The sequence below is a fragment of the Rhamphochromis longiceps genome, linkage group LG15 (genome assembly GCF_057381845.1).
Source record: "Rhamphochromis longiceps isolate RC_006_pf linkage group LG15, R_longiceps_female_GT1.1, whole genome shotgun sequence".
Classification (NCBI taxonomy): domain Eukaryota; kingdom Metazoa; phylum Chordata; class Actinopteri; order Cichliformes; family Cichlidae; genus Rhamphochromis; species Rhamphochromis longiceps.
The window spans coordinates 39066335-39083359 of record NC_140571.1 but is presented as its reverse complement, the minus strand read 5'-3'; the positions used below and the strand labels follow the sequence as shown (position 1 = coordinate 39083359).

Genomic DNA, 17025 nt, shown 5'->3' with positions numbered 1-17025 from the left:
CTTGTATAGCTCATGATGTGTCATTAGTGTAACTCACTAGACAATCATTACTTTATGCAAAATGCTAAAGGCGTGAGCGCAGAGTTGTAATGATTGAAAAAAGATAAAAGGGATGACGCACTGAGTTATTCAGAAAGCCCATTAAATGAAACCTAGTTTCCATAACTGAACTGTGTTCTATCAAAAGTCAGGATTAAGCAATGGAAATGATACTAAACTTGCAAGTGCGTGACTTTGCATGAAAAATGCTAATTAGACTAAGAACAGCAATAATCCCCTACATCTACACCTACCGGGCTGATATTACAAACGGAGCTCGCTGGCATTACAGTACTGCCTGGCATGTGGATTATCAGTCTCTGCATCCCTCTGTGAATATGTATAGTGCAGAGGCATGCCTTTAAACTTTTTGGTAAGCTATATAGTGGTCATGGTGGCTGCTATAAGTCTATACACCCTTTGCTCTTTGAGCTTCTGTTCTGGTGGCGCGTGTGTGTGTTTAAGTGTGTGTGTGTGTGTCTGTGGACAATGTAGTTACAAGATACTTCTGTCACAGCACAGAACAGCAGAGCTTTAAGATGATATGTGTGTTCATGCTTTAGTCTTTGTGTGCGTGTGTGTGTGTGTGTGTCTGTGTGCAACCGGAGACAGTGATTAAATGTTTTAAAGCACAGATGATCCAACAGTTGCCGTCTCTTGTTCTCTCACCCTTTCTCTCTCTCTCTTTCTCTTCACTGAGCCCCCCACCGGTGACATTACACCCTCACTCTTGAACCATCACAGCTCCTTTCGTGCCTCTTCATTCTCATGCTGAAACTTATTTTTAGCAGCGTGGTGCTGGTACACAGAAAGGAAAGCGATTCTTTATGTTGTGTTGGGAGAAAAATAAGAAAGAGAGGAGTGATTGTGGCTAAAGAAAGGGGTCGGGAAGCCAAGAAGCAGTCCATGATGAAACAAAATGAATCAATCAACCTTCTGTTCTCACAGACATGCCAACAGAATGCGCTCATACAGTAAATCATAAGAAAACAAAGCTATGTAATATAAAATAATGCTCTGCAGTAGCAGGCGTTTGCTATTCCAGCTCTTTGTGCCTGTGCACGCTGCCTTAGAGCATAAAGTTGTACTTTAGTGCCACCTGGCACTGATAGCAAAAGCTACCCCTGGCATTACACTGCAAGCTTGGAAATGGATACGATGCTCAGTACAACGATCAGTATTATTATAGAACTGCAGATAACTTATAAAGGTAATTGTCACTGATGCAATACTGACAGAATAATGAATAATAATATATTTATACTTTTTAAAAAGCTGTTTAAATATTACTAGATACTAGACAGCTCAACAAACTGATCTCAACTATAAACAGAGAGCAGCCATCCTAAAAATCAACTCATTTCACAGTGATTACCTGGCTACACAGCTGATTTTTTTTAAGCACACTGGTGTTGTTTTCCCAGATGTTACATTTTGTTCTGTAGAGGAACAAAATGTAACATCTGGACATCCTCAAGAAAGTGAATGTGCAGGTGTTTTGTTTTGGGGGGGGTTTTGTTCCTCTTTTATTGTCTGTTGTTTTTGGAATTTCATTTTCACAGTTAGACACCACTCCAGCGTGTAATGACGAACACGAGACCGCACAGTGAAGCAGCCCTTGTATTTTTTGTTAAAACTCATTCACTCAAAACCAGTGAAACCGTCAAACCTGAGCATGCGTGGACATAAGTAAGCATACTTGTGGTTTATCTTCAAAATGACTAATTTCCTCTGACTTTCTCGAATTGTGCGCACGACTGTCCTAACATTTGGCGCAGCGGGAGCGTGAAGTAAAATCTACAGTTAAGCTTTGAAAAGCAGCCTGTAAACATGCCATCTCCCATTAACTCTGAGTTGGAGGGGTGGGGAGGAGAGCTGCTGCCATCCAATACTTTTAAATAAATGAAACCCCAATTTGCACTTATGTGAAAAGTGCAGTCAACTTAACGAGGAACAAAAAAAATCCCACAGAGAACAAAGAAATCAAAAGAAGGCGTGGAATATATGTGGCACACTCTTCTTTAGTCAGCACTCTACCTGCCGGCATCAAAAGAGAATGAAGCCGAATGAAGAGGAAAGAGAGGGGATGGGTGGGATGTAAGACGAGAGAGCGCACGAGGGAAAGACTGAGTGAGAGACAGCGAGGTGGGAAACTGACCCTATGGATTAACTGTCCTTCATGCTGAAAATATACATCCCCGGGCGCTTGATGCTGAATTATTAATTCAAATTTGTCAGAGAAAGAATGAGAGAAATCTATTGACGGGGACACGGGCCCTTTAATGGTCTCATTAAAGGGGAGGCATCCCACACCATGCACCTTCTGTACTGCTGCAGGAGTTTTCGGGGCAGCGGAGGGTTGGCGAGGGGGGGGGCGATACTTGACCCCCCAATGATTTTCTGTCACTTTATCATAAACAAGAAAGGTTGACATGCCCCTCCACTCTCTATGCCCTCCCCTCCACCAACAAACAAACCCTGGGTGTAATTAGCCGACGGGTGCAAAAGTGCACTGAATCTAAACGAGGTTCACATGCATGCATTGATACACAGAGAGACAGACAGACAGACAGACACAGGAACAGCACACACGGTGCCTGCTCCCACTGTTGCTGACAGGTACAAATGAAATACAAGGTAAAGTCACAGGGAGGCTGAAGAGCCACCTCACAGGTGCAGCAATATTGATTTCTAATTCATTAGATTCCTTTTTTGTTTTTCCTTTTCGCCTCTCCATCGACATTTCCTCACATTACACCAAACGAAGGGACTTTGCATCTGGATTGCTGCCTGTTAGTGCTCAGCCTGTCAGTCAAGCGTTAGCATCATTAGCTGTGTATAGCTACATGACTGGGAGCTGTTTAGTGAGTGGAGAGGGGGTGTTAACTTTCTGCACAGTCCACGCAGCGTCAGGAAGGTGGGAGAGCAGGGACCTGTGGGTGCATCGCTCACTCACTGAAAGGCTTTTGGTTCCACCTCCAGGGAGGGGGTGGGGTTAAAAAACAAGTGGGGGGCAATAAGGAGCAGAGGTGGGGAGGACTAGAGGGACCACAGAGGGCTAAGCACCAGGTTCATTGCTGATTCAAGTCTCTTAGTATCCCTCTGGCAAATGGATTTTCATAATGCTGAGACAATGTGATTTTTTTTCTTCCCCAGCAATATGATTTTTACCCCAGCAGGTCTGAAGCATGTTAGAAATGCAAGTAAGGATTATTTTCATTGCTGATTCGTCTGGAAATTATTATTTTTTTCATCCGATTAACCATATGATCGTTAGCATGGCCAACAAACTCATCTTGTGGACATATTTATATACGGGATGTGTGATTTATTGTAATAGCCACACAACAATATCATTGCCGTGCCAGTCTATGTAGAGAAGTCTTAACTTTCCCTTTAATATGTATCCCCACTGATATTAATCTCCCTGGCTGTGCCCATCTGTTGGAACCCTTACTAATACAGCCACAGACAGGACCTACTGATTCAGGGTGTAAATTTGCTTTCCCCTTCACCTCAAGATAAATCCCCAGCACCTTCCAGCCAGCATAGGCAATGAGAGAAGCTTTTCTCCTTCCTGCTCCAAGCACCTTTTCTCTTATTTATTTTATCAGACCTTAGGCGCATTTCTCTTCCTTTCAATATCTCTCGACCTCTCTCCATCACCCCGCCGAGCCCGCCGACCCATCCTTGGGCGACAGAACTCAAGCAGCCGCTACCTGTTTAGCTTAACAACAATAGCATTGTTGTCAGCTGAGGTTTAGATCTGACTTAATATATTCCCAACTGGACCGGAGCTGCTTAATTCTCTTTTACAGCCGCATGGCATTTGGCCCCTGGAGAGGAGAAAGTGAGGGTTTGATGAGTCGGCGGGCAAATTGAGCCTTAATGCTTTCTTCTGACAAGCTGACAACAGCATGTTCCCATTGGTGGCCAGAAACTGTGAGACAGTTATTATTCATTGCAGACACAGAGGAAATTTGGCCTCTGGATATTGGGCTCTATGCTAGCTTAAGGGCATGTAGCTACAGTATGTAGCTACATGTATGCTGGTGAAATAATGGTCACTACTTAGGATAAAGGGTCACTGCTCAGAGATTAATGAGACCTTTTTTATACCTAAGTATGAAGTATACATCCAGTGATCCTATCATTTGAATAAATACAAAAGAAAAAGGTAATTAAATTTGTTCATCGTGGTTCTGTACCAGTCGGTATATGTCCGTTTCAAATTCACCTTTCAAGCCTGAAAGGTGATTGGATAGTCGAATGGCATCTGAAATCTCCACACCTTTCCAGCATTAGAATACAAGGATGCATCTCACTTCTGATTTTGTTGAAACTGACATTTTGGCTCACACAAGGATTAACCAGTCCAGGGGGGTTTTTTTTGTTTGCATATGAACTTAACACTACACAAACCTATATGGACACTCAAAGGCAACTTTGTTAGGTACATCCATTTGAATGTTAATTAATGGAAATCACAGCCAATTACATCACGGCAATCTGCCAAAGTTCAAACTGAGCATCAATTCAATTGGGTTCAATTCAGTTTTATCTATATAGCGACAAATCACGACAACAACAAGGCACTACCCTAAAACAATGATCAAGGTATGCAGAAGAGCATCTCGGAACCGTGAAGCAGATGGGCTGCTGTAGCAGAAGACCACGAGATGTGCAGCTAAGAACAGAAAACTGAGGCTACAGTTCGCTGGTGCTAACTATAAACTGGCCAATGGAGGACTGGAAGAAAGTTGCCTGGTCTGATGAGTCTCCATTGCTACCATCATCTCCAGGAACATCACCACAGTTCCTAATCAGGCTCATCTATTTATGTCCACAGTGTACCCACTTCCTGGAAGATTTGTGTACTATGTCACAACCACATTTTGTATTTTTTTTCTATACTGTTTTTAGTATATCCCTGCCTTAACCACCATGGTTTACATCATAGTTGGATGTTTTTTTGTGAGATCAATTTCCATTCCTAAAGCAGACAATAGATACATTCCTCCACATCCTCATCCTACATTCTGTGATCAGATTGTTGTGATACTCGTTATCCTTTTACCCTTTGGAGTATCAGGTTTCAAAGACTCCCCCATTAAATGTTAAGAGGCATATATCTGCAGTTTACCTCCATTATTTTTTCACTCGCCTCTAAGGTGGAGGCTTCATATTGAGAAGGGAATTCCCCAAACGGGACTTGGAGGAAAACAAGGTAGCTGAGAGCTCCAAGGAGCAGGGGAACCTGTTTTCTGGCAAGCACAGATAGATGTAATACTCTAATGGGGAAGGAGAGCATCCTGTAGAAGAAAAGAAACACACACACACATGCACGTCCACATAAAATGTTGTCAGTGGAGTGTTGATAGGAGCTGAGGTGAGTGTATGCAAGTGTAGCATGTATGTTTGTGTACTCCACGACTTTATGGTGCTGTGAGGCTAATGGGGGTAAAACAAAATGTTATTCATCAAAGATTATGTTTCAGGGCAAAGCAACATAACTCTGATAATAGGCTACCTAAGTGCTAGCGTTAACCGCTCGGCCATTGCTCCTTGCCCTGTGGCTCTTATTTGCTTTGATTGCCTTTGCTGCCCTGTGTTTTAAACACAGACACAGCAGAGTTCTCCCAGTGATCATGCAACACTTCTCTTGTGATAGTTAGTAAGTCATTAGTCCTCATATGTTTCTCTAAGAGTCAAAGGTCACCGGGTTCTCGTCTGTCAACGCCCCCATCTCTGATTGGAGCCAAGTTGTAAGGCAGATTAATAGTGGAAAAAGTAGCTGTGGACAGCGTCGACTTGATAACAGTCCAGTAGGGCGCAATAAAGAGGAGTTAGCGGGAATGCACGTTCAGCTCCTCACTCTTTGACGCACCGCTGCTGTAGTAAAAGGTCCTCCAGCTTTGATCGCCTTGTATAAATGCCTTTGAGAGCACCTATTGGAAGAGCCGAGCCACCTAATTCCCGCCTATGCAGGAAGTAACGAGTTTGTCTTCCACTTGCATTTAATTGGACAAGTTTTACTGACAGCAGTTCCCTCAATAACTATTTATGACCCACCAGTTTTATGTGTTGTTTTTGGACCCGGCAGAAAACACATGTTGTGAAGTTTTGAAAGGCTGTGTGTATGGGCAGCACGTGACTCAGAGGTTTATTGATCGAGGCCCTTAAAGTGTAATGTGAGAGAACACGGTGTTGTTTTACCCTGTAATAACTGCTGGCGACTTAGCAGTGCCTTCACAAAACAGGTGCTAGCTTAATGTAAACCTATCAAGTGAACTCCCTACTTATAGTATTTAAGATTTTCTTTTCTTTCTTTTTTGAAACATGACTTTTCCCCAACTTTTGAACCTTAATAACAAACATAGCAACACTTTTGTCTAATTTGGGCAGAATTAAATGACTGGCCACGCTCTCAGCTAGCAGGTAATCACAACTGACTTTAACTCCATCTAAACTGAAGTTCGGCCAGTGACAGGGATGTTAGACGCCCAAATAATCGCAGTAGGCACCATATACTGCACAGTAACATAGTTACTAACATGAGTAACTGTGACCGACATGAATCTGATCTACAGCGACCTGTTACCGAAGAACACAACACTAAAATAGTCTAAGTATACAGAATTAAGAAAAATGTACAAAAAAGAAAACCCTTGGTGTAACTACGTATATGTGTTGTTTTTATTTCTCGGGTCAAATTTTTCCCAACACATTGTCCACTCTGTGAGGCATCTCTGTGATCAGAGTGAAATAATGGAGCAAGCGTTTGCACGACTGAATGTGCAGTTTCTGTGTGTGTGTGTCCCTGGAGCAGCACAGAGCAGATCCAGTCTAATTAAAAAGCACAGCGGAGATTTCAGGGGTTCTGTGAAAGAGAGAATTAATCTGTGTGTGTGTGTGTGTGTGTGTGTGTGTGTGTGTGTGTGTGTGTGTGTGTGTGTGTGTGTGTGTGTGTGTGTGTGTGTGTGTGTGTGTGTGTGTGTGTGCTCTTGCATTAGGTCGCTGGCTTCAGCATGATCGGCCGTCAAATGAAACAATGTATTCTGCGGGACCTCGGGGTTTCCTTTTGAGTATTCGGACGCGGCACTGCAACGAACTGTGGCTGTTTTATGTGAAAAAAAGTTGATAATTAGTCCCACAGTGACTGAAGGATGAGATGGAGAGAGGGAGAGAGAGAGAGGGGAGGGGGAATGAAGGGGGGCACTGAAGGAAGAGGAGCGAGTGCTTAGCACATTTAATACTCCAACCTGCCACTGTCTGGGAATCACTGATCAATTGTTTATTTGCTGCTTGTTTTAATTCATCACATTCGTGCCGTTGAATGACTAAATTACTCTGAGTTTCTGACTTAGTGGCTTCATGTACAATCACCTAAGCAGCAAAGATCCCTGGTTCAAGCCCCAGGAAAAGATTCCCTTTGGTGTTGTGTCAGGAAGGGTCTGCCAAATCAAATATGCAGTGCTACCTGCTGTGGAGGCCTCATGTGACTAAGGGAGCAGCTGAAAGTAGCTCTAGTAGCTCTTCACTTTTCTAATGTGTTTAACAGCAGAATTCAAACAAACAACTCTTCAACCTTTTTCTTCTTTTTTTTCACTGTTTTTTTCCAATAGAGAATGAATATTATGCTATTGTCATTTGTACTTTTTTTTTAGAAGCCCCGATTCATTTTTTTTTCAAAAGAGGCTCTGCTAATTAGCAATTAAAATGCTGTCTTATTGCTTCACTTTTGTCTAATTAGCTTGACAGAGACATTGGATCCTAATTCTCCATTGTCCCCCCAACATCGACACACGCACACAACGTAGTCGCACACAAAACAGAGACAAATCTTTCAGAGAAAGCATGGTAATACTTGGCATGCCTCTGCTGTGAGATGCTCTGACATACCAGCATGTGGTGTTGTTACAGTGTTTGCACTGCAGAAAACACTTATTCTTATATTATATGGCCCAAAAAGATCTTGATTATACTAAACAGAATTTTCTATTTAAATTTGATTGTGTTAAATTTGATGTATGCGTGGTATTTAGTGTTTGGAGAGGATGGCTAGCAGTAAAGCTACACTCATTCTGTAACAGAAGTTATTAGACACATAGTGTGTTCAGGAAAAAGTTAGTTTTCAGTGATTTTTTTAATACTATAATGACATATGACTTAAAATTCAAATATGTCTATTCTATAAAAAAAATTCCTGTAGGGTCAGTTTTGTTTCCTTTATGCTGACAAACTTTAATTTAATAAAATATAAATGTATTTGTCTATTGATTTCTCAAAAAAAAGACTCTTATTTGAAGAGATGTAGCTATGCCCATCTGTTGTCCATGGATATGTACAGCAATGCCACAGATGTTGAGTCCTTTAAAAAATGCTCAGTGTAATTCTTTTTTTGTAGTGCATGCTCAAAACATAACTTAACAATCAACTTGATATAAACAACAAAAATCCAAAACAGTAGTACTTTCAGTGATTTCTGCATTTTTTTCCAAACTTTCTGAGTGACTCTGAAACTTTTAAACGTTTAAATTGTTTCATTTGTAGATATTCTTTTTTTTAAAGAAGAAGACTTTTCTCCTTGTTGACCTGCGTAGGACGTCTATGTGGAAACGCTTAAAGCACACTCGACAGTCTACTGGGCTGGCTTATGTAAGGCTACATAAAGGCCTCTCTGAGGTGTTGGTGGTGTGAAAGACGGTGCTGGAGTCTGAGTGGGGTCAGACAGCTGAGTGGCAGCAGGAAAAAGCACATGTCATGTTTGTTTGGAGGCTCCTTTGTCACAGGCCACACCCCTCCCCCTTTTCCTGCCCTCCTCTTGGCCTTATTTAGCCCCCCGCCATGTCATTCAGAGGTCAGGGTGAGCATCAACACAGTACATGCTGGCACACACACAAGCAACACAAGAACAGGCAGACACACACATACACATACAGATTGCAATAGCATGGTAGAGTGCATCATAGATGGAAGTGCCTTGAAGGACCTGCTTCTCATTCTCTAGACCTCATTAGCTGCTGATTTATCTCCCCCTCCTTCCTCCTAATGCTCTAGGTGGGTGGATGGGGCACATGTGTGCGTGAGTAAGTTTGTATGTGTGTGGGAAGAGGGTACTGTGTGAGAAAGAAAGAAATATTATGTGTATTTCCATGGATTAGTGCGGGTGTGTGTGCGTGTGTGTGTGTGTGTTTGAGAGATTAAGTCGGAAGGGTGGTATATTTTAGTGCGTGCGTGTGTGCTGGTCCAACTATACACAGACTCTGTCATTCTACATTAGCCCACTGTGAGCACACTCGACCTGGGGTCAAACAGATTAATAAAAGATCACACACGCACACACAGAGCTGCTACCTGATTAAATATTCTGCAGCCCCTGTGCTTCATAATCATGACAAGTACACACAGCGCTCTGGTTCACCATTATCCATTTAGCAAATTTTTTTGTCTTGTCTTGCAATAATCTGCTTAAACCCCCAGTGAGCTTATTATTGTCAAGGAAAAGTGCTTATAGCTGCGCAGAAAGGTAGGGTTTTAGAGAGATGCAAAATGTATTTTGCACGAGGAATTAATGGTGAAAAAAGGGGTTTTCCTTTGAGATGGATTCCTGCACATGATGTCTACTCTTTTATTTAAAGTTAGCATTATTATTCATCAGATTGATGCTTTTGCAAACTTTTATCTGCACATTTAAAAAAATAAAATAAGTGGGACAAATTGTTTTGATCTTAAACAAAAGTGTGGTGAAAGTGTTAGGTTAAGGAGCAGCTCTGGTGCTAATACGACTACAACTCTCCCCTGCATAATTCATGGGCTCTTGGGGAATTTGTGTCTCAGGAGAAGAACCTTCTTTTTTTGTTGCCTTTACCTGACTCCCTCTGCACTGTAGTCCCAGAAGATGATAAAGAGGAAAAAACAAGAGGAGGGAGGGATACGTCAACATGGAGTGCCAGATTTTGAGCAACGTGAAAATATACAATAACCAAAGAACTAATCTGTGTGTCTGTAATATGAACCCTGTGGATTTTTTTTTAAAGTGAAACAGCGTCTTTGAGTGTGGGTAACCTTGGTTTCGAGTTCCCTCACCTGTTCTCACGCTGACCCACATTTCCTGTGGAGCCTGACTTTAACTAACCTTTCTCTTCCTCCTTCCCGTAGATGTGAAGAACCTGGAGAATTTTCACCTGGTCGAGAGCGTCCAGGAGCAGGTCAATGCAGCGCTGCTGGACTACGTCATGTGTAACTACCCGCAGCAAACGGACAAGTTTGGCCAGCTGCTCCTTCGGCTACCCGAGATACGAGCCATCAGCCTGCAAGCCGAAGAATACCTTTACTACAAACACCTGAACGGCGACGTGCCCTGCAACAACCTGCTTATTGAAATGCTGCACGCCAAAAGAGCTTAGGAAGCGACTTTCCTACCCGCAGTGCAGCTGTGCAGTTTTGCAGCAGTCCAGAAACTCCAAATAATGCTTTCACCAAAACCAAACCTCCAGCTCACACTTGACTATGTGGTGACCTAGAGGATGGGGAGCAGTTTTATCGAGCTCTTTTTTGTGTGTGTGTGTGGTTCAAGTTACAACTTGAAGTGGACGAACACGTGCACAGAGACTCATAACGTGCACAGACAAACAGCATTTGGATCCCTTTATTGTAGAAAGAAAAAAAAAACACAATAAAAACTCTAAAAAGGAGTCACTTTTCCTCAACCACAGACAGAAAAAGACGATGCTGAAAGGAAGAAAGATATAAAAGACAACCACTTGAAGCAGAATCTGCATTTGACTGTACAAGATGATTTCTGATCATCTGCACAAGCAAGACTATCAGACTGTCAGACTGCAACTTTAAGAATTCAAGAGCCCACAAATGTTTTAGTGCTGGTAATGCCATTGAGAGGCTTTCTGTGCTGACAAAAAGGGGAAGCTGAATAACACTGCCCATCTTTAAAAGAGCTTTGTGACTACAGCGGTGGCTTGTTTTGGTCAATGATTCTCTTGTGCGCTCTATCAATAAAACTGGCTTTTAGTTGTTGTTTGGTACTGTAAGGGCAAAATGACAAGCTGTCAACCAGGCAAGAGACTCTCAGCTACCATCACGTCTGTTTTTTGTTGTTTTGTTTTTTTTAACTCACAAAAAAAACGAGTGGCAGCTCGACCGAACTGAAAGGGGAGAACTGAAAGTTGAAAAATAAAATTCTAATTTGTTAGCGAACAAAATGCTAAATGGGTGAATAAGAAGAAGACGTCTTTTTTTCTCTTGTAATTGAAGTCATTTGCTCCTCATGGTCGCCATGCAGTTCTCCTTTCTTATTCCATCTCTCCATGTTATGTTAGACTATGTACCTCAGAAAGACCAGTGTTAAATAAATTCAATTAACTAATGTCAGCTTAAATTGTATTTATAGCCCTGTTTCCCGCAAAAAAAACAAACAAACAAGCAAACAAAAAAAACCCTGTCCTTTTTAATATTTCACTAAAACTGGAACAAAACAAAATGTGGTTCTGGAGACGGAGAAGGAACGATCCTGCCTTTGTCCGAAAAGACCAAAGCCTGCTGCAGAACAGATGAAGGAAATGACAAATACCTTAATAATCAGTATTATAAGAGAAAAAAACATTGTGATGTCACAGTTATGTGAGTCTTGCCTTATTTCATTACCATGCTAGCTAACCGTGCAGATGTGAATGAAAATATGTACAAATATATAAATATATATATATATAAATATATATATATAAAAAGTATTAATGTTGTAAAAAAAAAAAAAAAAAAGAATAATTCAGCAGTTGTTTACATTCATGTGGTCAAATGGGAGAGAACTGTGATGAAGCATAAATTGCAAAGCAATGATTTCCTAAAAAAAAAAAAAAAAAAGAAAGAAAAAAAGAAATTAATGAGAAAAAAAGATCCTTCTGGTTTGCTTTCTTTGGTGTGTGTATAGTGTTTTATTTTTTTATTTGTTTTGAGCAGTACTTAAATTATGTCGTGAGACACTAAAATCAAGGAGGAATCACTTAAAATATTAATTTCTGTGTCTGCTGGCATTCAAACATTTGTTTTATTTGGGGGGGGTTTTTAAGCATTGATGTCTGTGTAAGACTTCCTTTTCGCTTCCGACCTTTTTATTTGTAAAAGCCTTTTGCTTTTTTCTGTTTGTTTTTTATTTACAGTGCTTTGACATTTTTGATGTATAGTATGTCACTGGTTACGCTTAATAATGAAGATAATTTATTGCGTCGCTATACTTCCATCTATGTGTTACATGACGTAAGGTGTCCACGCCGAAATAAATTTGTTTACTGTAGCATGTTCTTGTTTTGTTTCCATAAGTAGTTCGACAATGCAGGTCTGGAGCAAAAATAACAGGCTTTCCAATAAAAAAGAGAAAAAGAAAAGAAGAAAAAAAGAAAAATAAGACAAAAGAAAGAAAGAAAAATCACAAGTTTTCAGTCTTTTAAATGTTCATGCAAGTCTGTACATTGAAACAAGTATTGTGTTTAAGTGAGTAGGTGTGAAAGACGTCTGTGCCACGTTAGTTTTACTTATTCACATCCTGCATCATTGTTCTGTCCAGTTTGCTCTTATACCAAAGACTGCATCTTTCCCCTGTGAGCTGTGACTTCTATTATTGTGTCCCAAGTTAAGAAAAGCAGCTTTAAAAAAACAAAACAAAAAAAAAAAAACACAGCAGCCTAAATTATTCTCTTGCCAAGTTTCCCCATATGTATAGTAGTTGTTTATCACAATTTCCCTCCCACATCAACCTGTGGTGTGTGTGTTTTTTATCTTTAAAGCATTTTGTTAATAAGTCATCGAATGAGCTAAAGTCTTTCAGCGGCATGTTTAATGTACAGAAAAGTCATTAAGTTATTTCTGAATCCGATCATTACTTTTGTGTTCTGGTCACACAATCTTACCTCTCATTCACGTTCTCAAAGTCAGTGTTTAGGTTCTGCAGGTGCCTTGGACTTCACGTACAGTTAGGTCCATAATTTGTTGGACAAAGGTGCAATTTTTGTAATTTCTGTACACAACAGTATAGATTTTAAATCAAACAATCGAGGACTGATTAAAGTGCAGACTTTCATCTTTAATTCAAGGAGTTTAACAAAAGTTTTGCATTAACTGATTATGACTTATGGCCATTTTTATACAAAGAACCCCATTTTCAGAGGCTCAAAATTATTTGAACAAGCTAACAGTTCAAATGCAAGGATTGTTTTTAATATGTGGATGAAAATCTTTTGCAGTGAACGAATGCTTGAAGTCTTGAACCAATGGACTTCCTTCCACCTACGAGATGCTCTGAAGGCCTTTTACTCCATCGACCTTCAGTTTTGTGGCATTATTCTGAATCGAAACAAAGACTAAAGCCCAAATTCATCCTGCTACTTCTGCCACATCCTGCTCAGCAGTCACATCATCAATAAATGCTATGGACCCAGTTTCACTGCCACCCATACATAACCATGCCATAACAACAGATAGCATGAGCTGTTTCTCGCCTTCTCCATACTTATCTCTTCCCATCATTCTGGTACAAGCAAAACTTGGTTTCATCTCTTTAAATATTTTTTACAGTATGCAGGTCTTTAAGATGTTTTCTGAAAGAGTCTCATCCGGCCTTCTCATTCCTGACTGTAACCAGTGGTTTGCACCTTGTTGTAAACCCTCCGTGTTTCCATTCGTTCTGGGGTCTCTTGATAATACAAGTATTCATGACTTTTTTAGATGAAAAGTTATTTTTATTATTTAATGTGGAAAAAAATTCTGTCATTAACCAAGTTAGTTGTCTTCTTTGGTCTTTCAGGCCTTTTGCTGTCACTGAGTGGGTCAGTGCATTCACTCTTTTTAAGAATGAACCAGACTGTTGATTTGAACACTGCTAAAGTTGTTGCTATCTCTCACTGCACTGAAACAAATTCTAATGAAAAGCTATAAAACACAAATTCAACACACTTAAACTTTAGATATTATGTCTGGTTCATTTGCCATAAAATAACAAAGGAACAGGCGTCACCTCTCTGTGTAGCTGTGTGTCAGTCATTAAAGCTTGAGCCTCTGTAAATAGGAGACTATTAAAAATAGTTGTAATTCTTAAACAGTAAATGCAAATCTTTTGTTAAAGACCTTGAATTAAAGCTGAAAGCATGCACTTCAGTCACATCTTTATCCTGCGATTTAAAATCCACAATAAACCTACGGACCTAATTGTAACATACAGTGAAATCCACAACTCATGTAGGCAACACAAGCCACTAATGTGGCAATGCATAAGTCCTGCTTTTTACTGCATGTTTGTTGTATCATCACTGCAGTCCTGCTCCAACACCTAAGACAATTATGTTTGAAGATATTCAAATAAATGGTCTGAGGAAGTGTTTCTGGTAGCTTGCCAGTGAGAAGTTATCATAAATGGTGTAAATCCCACCTGTTTGCTTCACAACACATTTTTGTAGAACACGTAGTGATTGTGAAACAGACTTGTACACAAGATTCAAACAACAACTACTTTTGTGCGTTATATGCTCATGTGCACTGTCAACAGATGGAGACAAAAAAATCTAAATGCTATTTCCTTTCTGCTTTGGCTTTTTTCACCCTTTTGCTGACATTTTGAACACTTCCATCACTTCCAGGTCCTGGAGTTTCTCTCAATGGGGCTAACTGAGTTTTTTCTCATATCTCAATAAATAATTCTTATGCTTATAACACCAGGTTCTCACTCCCTCTGCACACTAATGCTGCCCACTTCCACTTCATTTGTTATTTCAGGGAAATTATGTGTATGATTGCAACGTGAGTACCTGTAGCAATGAGAAATAATTACATTGTTTTCCTGGAGAAAAAAGACAAACATATTTAAAATCATTATGTACACATCATTAATTGTTCAGTTTAGATCATAACCGTACATATATACATGAGGCGATATGTTATTATCCAAGGCATCGTAAAGGAAGTACAAATCAAGGACAATTTGGGGGGGGGCAGATAAATGTCAAATAAGAAGTACAGAAACACCAAAAACATCATGACAGATCAGTCTATGTGGACAAGATCGTAGCTTTTCTGAGGTGTAGGGCTGCGAGGGAAACAGGAAGCTGAAAACTCGAGGTCCATGGGAACATGAAGACTGCAGCCAGGTGGCAAGGCATTCACTTCTGAAGCAGGCAGCTCCTAAATGAAGGAGAGGGATGGGTAAGTGGGAAATTTCAAGTAACTTTAGGGAAGCACTACTTATCTATACTGTAACAATGCAACACAAATGGTAACTCTCGTTTCATGCTGGGAGGAGGATGAAGTACAGTATCTAGTGCTTTGTCACTGAAGTCAGTAAAAAATGGTGGAAGAGCCCCACTATTAAATTACTGTTGTTACAACATTTGCAACAATTTTTAACAATATTACGAACGGATGCAATCGCCAATCATTTCTAACTATTGTGTGCAGTAAAACGTTTTAAAATGAAACCCTTTAGTGAGTGACTGAAAGAACGTTAATTAAGGTCTACAGTTGAGGTCTCAAAGTCAAATACAGAGTTTTATATCAGAAGCGATTAAACTGTAAAAAGCTGTCCTGCTCAACAGCCTTCAGCAGCACAATATTCACATTAAAGCATGATTTTACTGTTACAATGTGAATCTAGACAAGAGGTTGATAAATGATCTAAAGAGCTGTACTTTGGCAGCAAGTGTAATTTTGTGCAAATACTCATCCTTTTTATATTTGCCTTTAACTCTCCACACGACATGATCTGCCACGAGTTTGATCCACCTTACAGTTCTCTCTGCCTTCTAGCCAACCTTTCTCTCTCCCCATCCCTCTCTTAGGTTCATTAATCTCTTCTCATGTTTTCTTAAAGACACATACATAATTTCTAAACTGAAGAAGAAGAAGTTGTTGAACAGTCACTAGTCCTTTTCTACATTTTTAGAAAATAAAAAATTCAGCAACAAAGCCAAGAGGTTTCTTAAGAGCCTTTTGTAAATACCAAACTTTTAACAGGCTATTAGTTTTCATTTCTTCCTACGATGCAACTGATACGAGGGATCATTTAATTGCTGAGGCAGTAAAGATAATACGGTCTGTGTTCACACGCAGCATTAAGGATGCTGGTCACAGATGAGCAAGCGGCCAGCTCGATTCCCCTCACACAGCATTGCAATCCTCACTTGGAGCTTGGCTTTCAGTGCTTGGCCTCCTGTCTGTAAACGTGTTAAACCTGCTTTCACTCGCCCTGAATTTGTATAAATAATGTATATACATTTATCCACAGACTCTAACAAGTGCAGCCTCAGGTGAAAATACTCAGAAATGCATGCTATGTGCATCCCCAAAGGTGGACATCAGCTCCAAACCAACCAACTCAAAAGATAACCACACAGAGAGCAAGGGAAAAAAATACAAATGAATAACTTGCCAAAAGCAACACACACATACAGTTTGTTTGTTTTTGTTAAATCTCTCTCACACACAGTGCTGTCAGTTTCTAAACAAGTTTTCCTTTCCGTCACACAAACAGCCCCAAGTTGTGTCTGCTAGTGTTATGTGAAGCTTTTAAACTCTGGAACCACATCACTCGAATTTACCGAGATGCGCTTGTATGTTTCCCTGTATTGTCAAGCACAGTCAAAGAGAAAGAGATTGAGGGCACGAGGAGAGAAAAAAAAGAAAGAAATAAAGAAAGAGAGAAAGAAAGCTATTGGATGGGTTCCAAGATTGCAAGAAAATGAGCAACTGAATGCTGGAATAAGCAAATTTGATATTCAGTCCAGTTTCAGGCAGGCCCGGAGGCTCGACAGGCCGGAGACAAGCACAACTACTAAATAAAATTAATCAGTGAGTTTACGAGAGAGCTGAACTTTTACTGTTTGTTCGGTCTTAATTATTTGTCTTTATTAAAAACAAATAATGACAGCTGTGAGTTTGAATGAAATATCTACAGCCACATGTACCGACTCAGTCATTGTATATCAT

General features: G+C 40.3%; 2 protein-coding genes across 2 annotated transcripts in view; one reads left to right on the top strand and one right to left on the bottom strand.

Annotated features, from left to right (window-relative positions):
* nr5a2 (nuclear receptor subfamily 5, group A, member 2) overlaps positions 1 to 12733 on the top strand; it is a 68638-nt gene extending 55905 nt beyond the window's left edge. Inside the window, exon 7 of the mRNA XM_085383233.1 lies at positions 10201 to 12733. Within this exon, the coding sequence (XP_085239359.1) occupies positions 10201 to 10448 (248 nt within the window). The 3' untranslated portion in view covers positions 10449 to 12733. The remainder of the gene's footprint in view (positions 1 to 10200) is intronic.
* Positions 12734 to 14297: 1564 nt separating this feature from the next.
* The window catches only part of LOC146653164 (adhesion G protein-coupled receptor D2), a 93967-nt gene continuing 91239 nt past the window's right edge, over positions 14298 to 17025 (bottom strand). Inside the window, exon 25 of the mRNA XM_085383234.1 lies at positions 14298 to 15225. Within this exon, the coding sequence (XP_085239360.1) occupies positions 15088 to 15225 (138 nt within the window). The 3' untranslated portion in view covers positions 14298 to 15087. The remainder of the gene's footprint in view (positions 15226 to 17025) is intronic.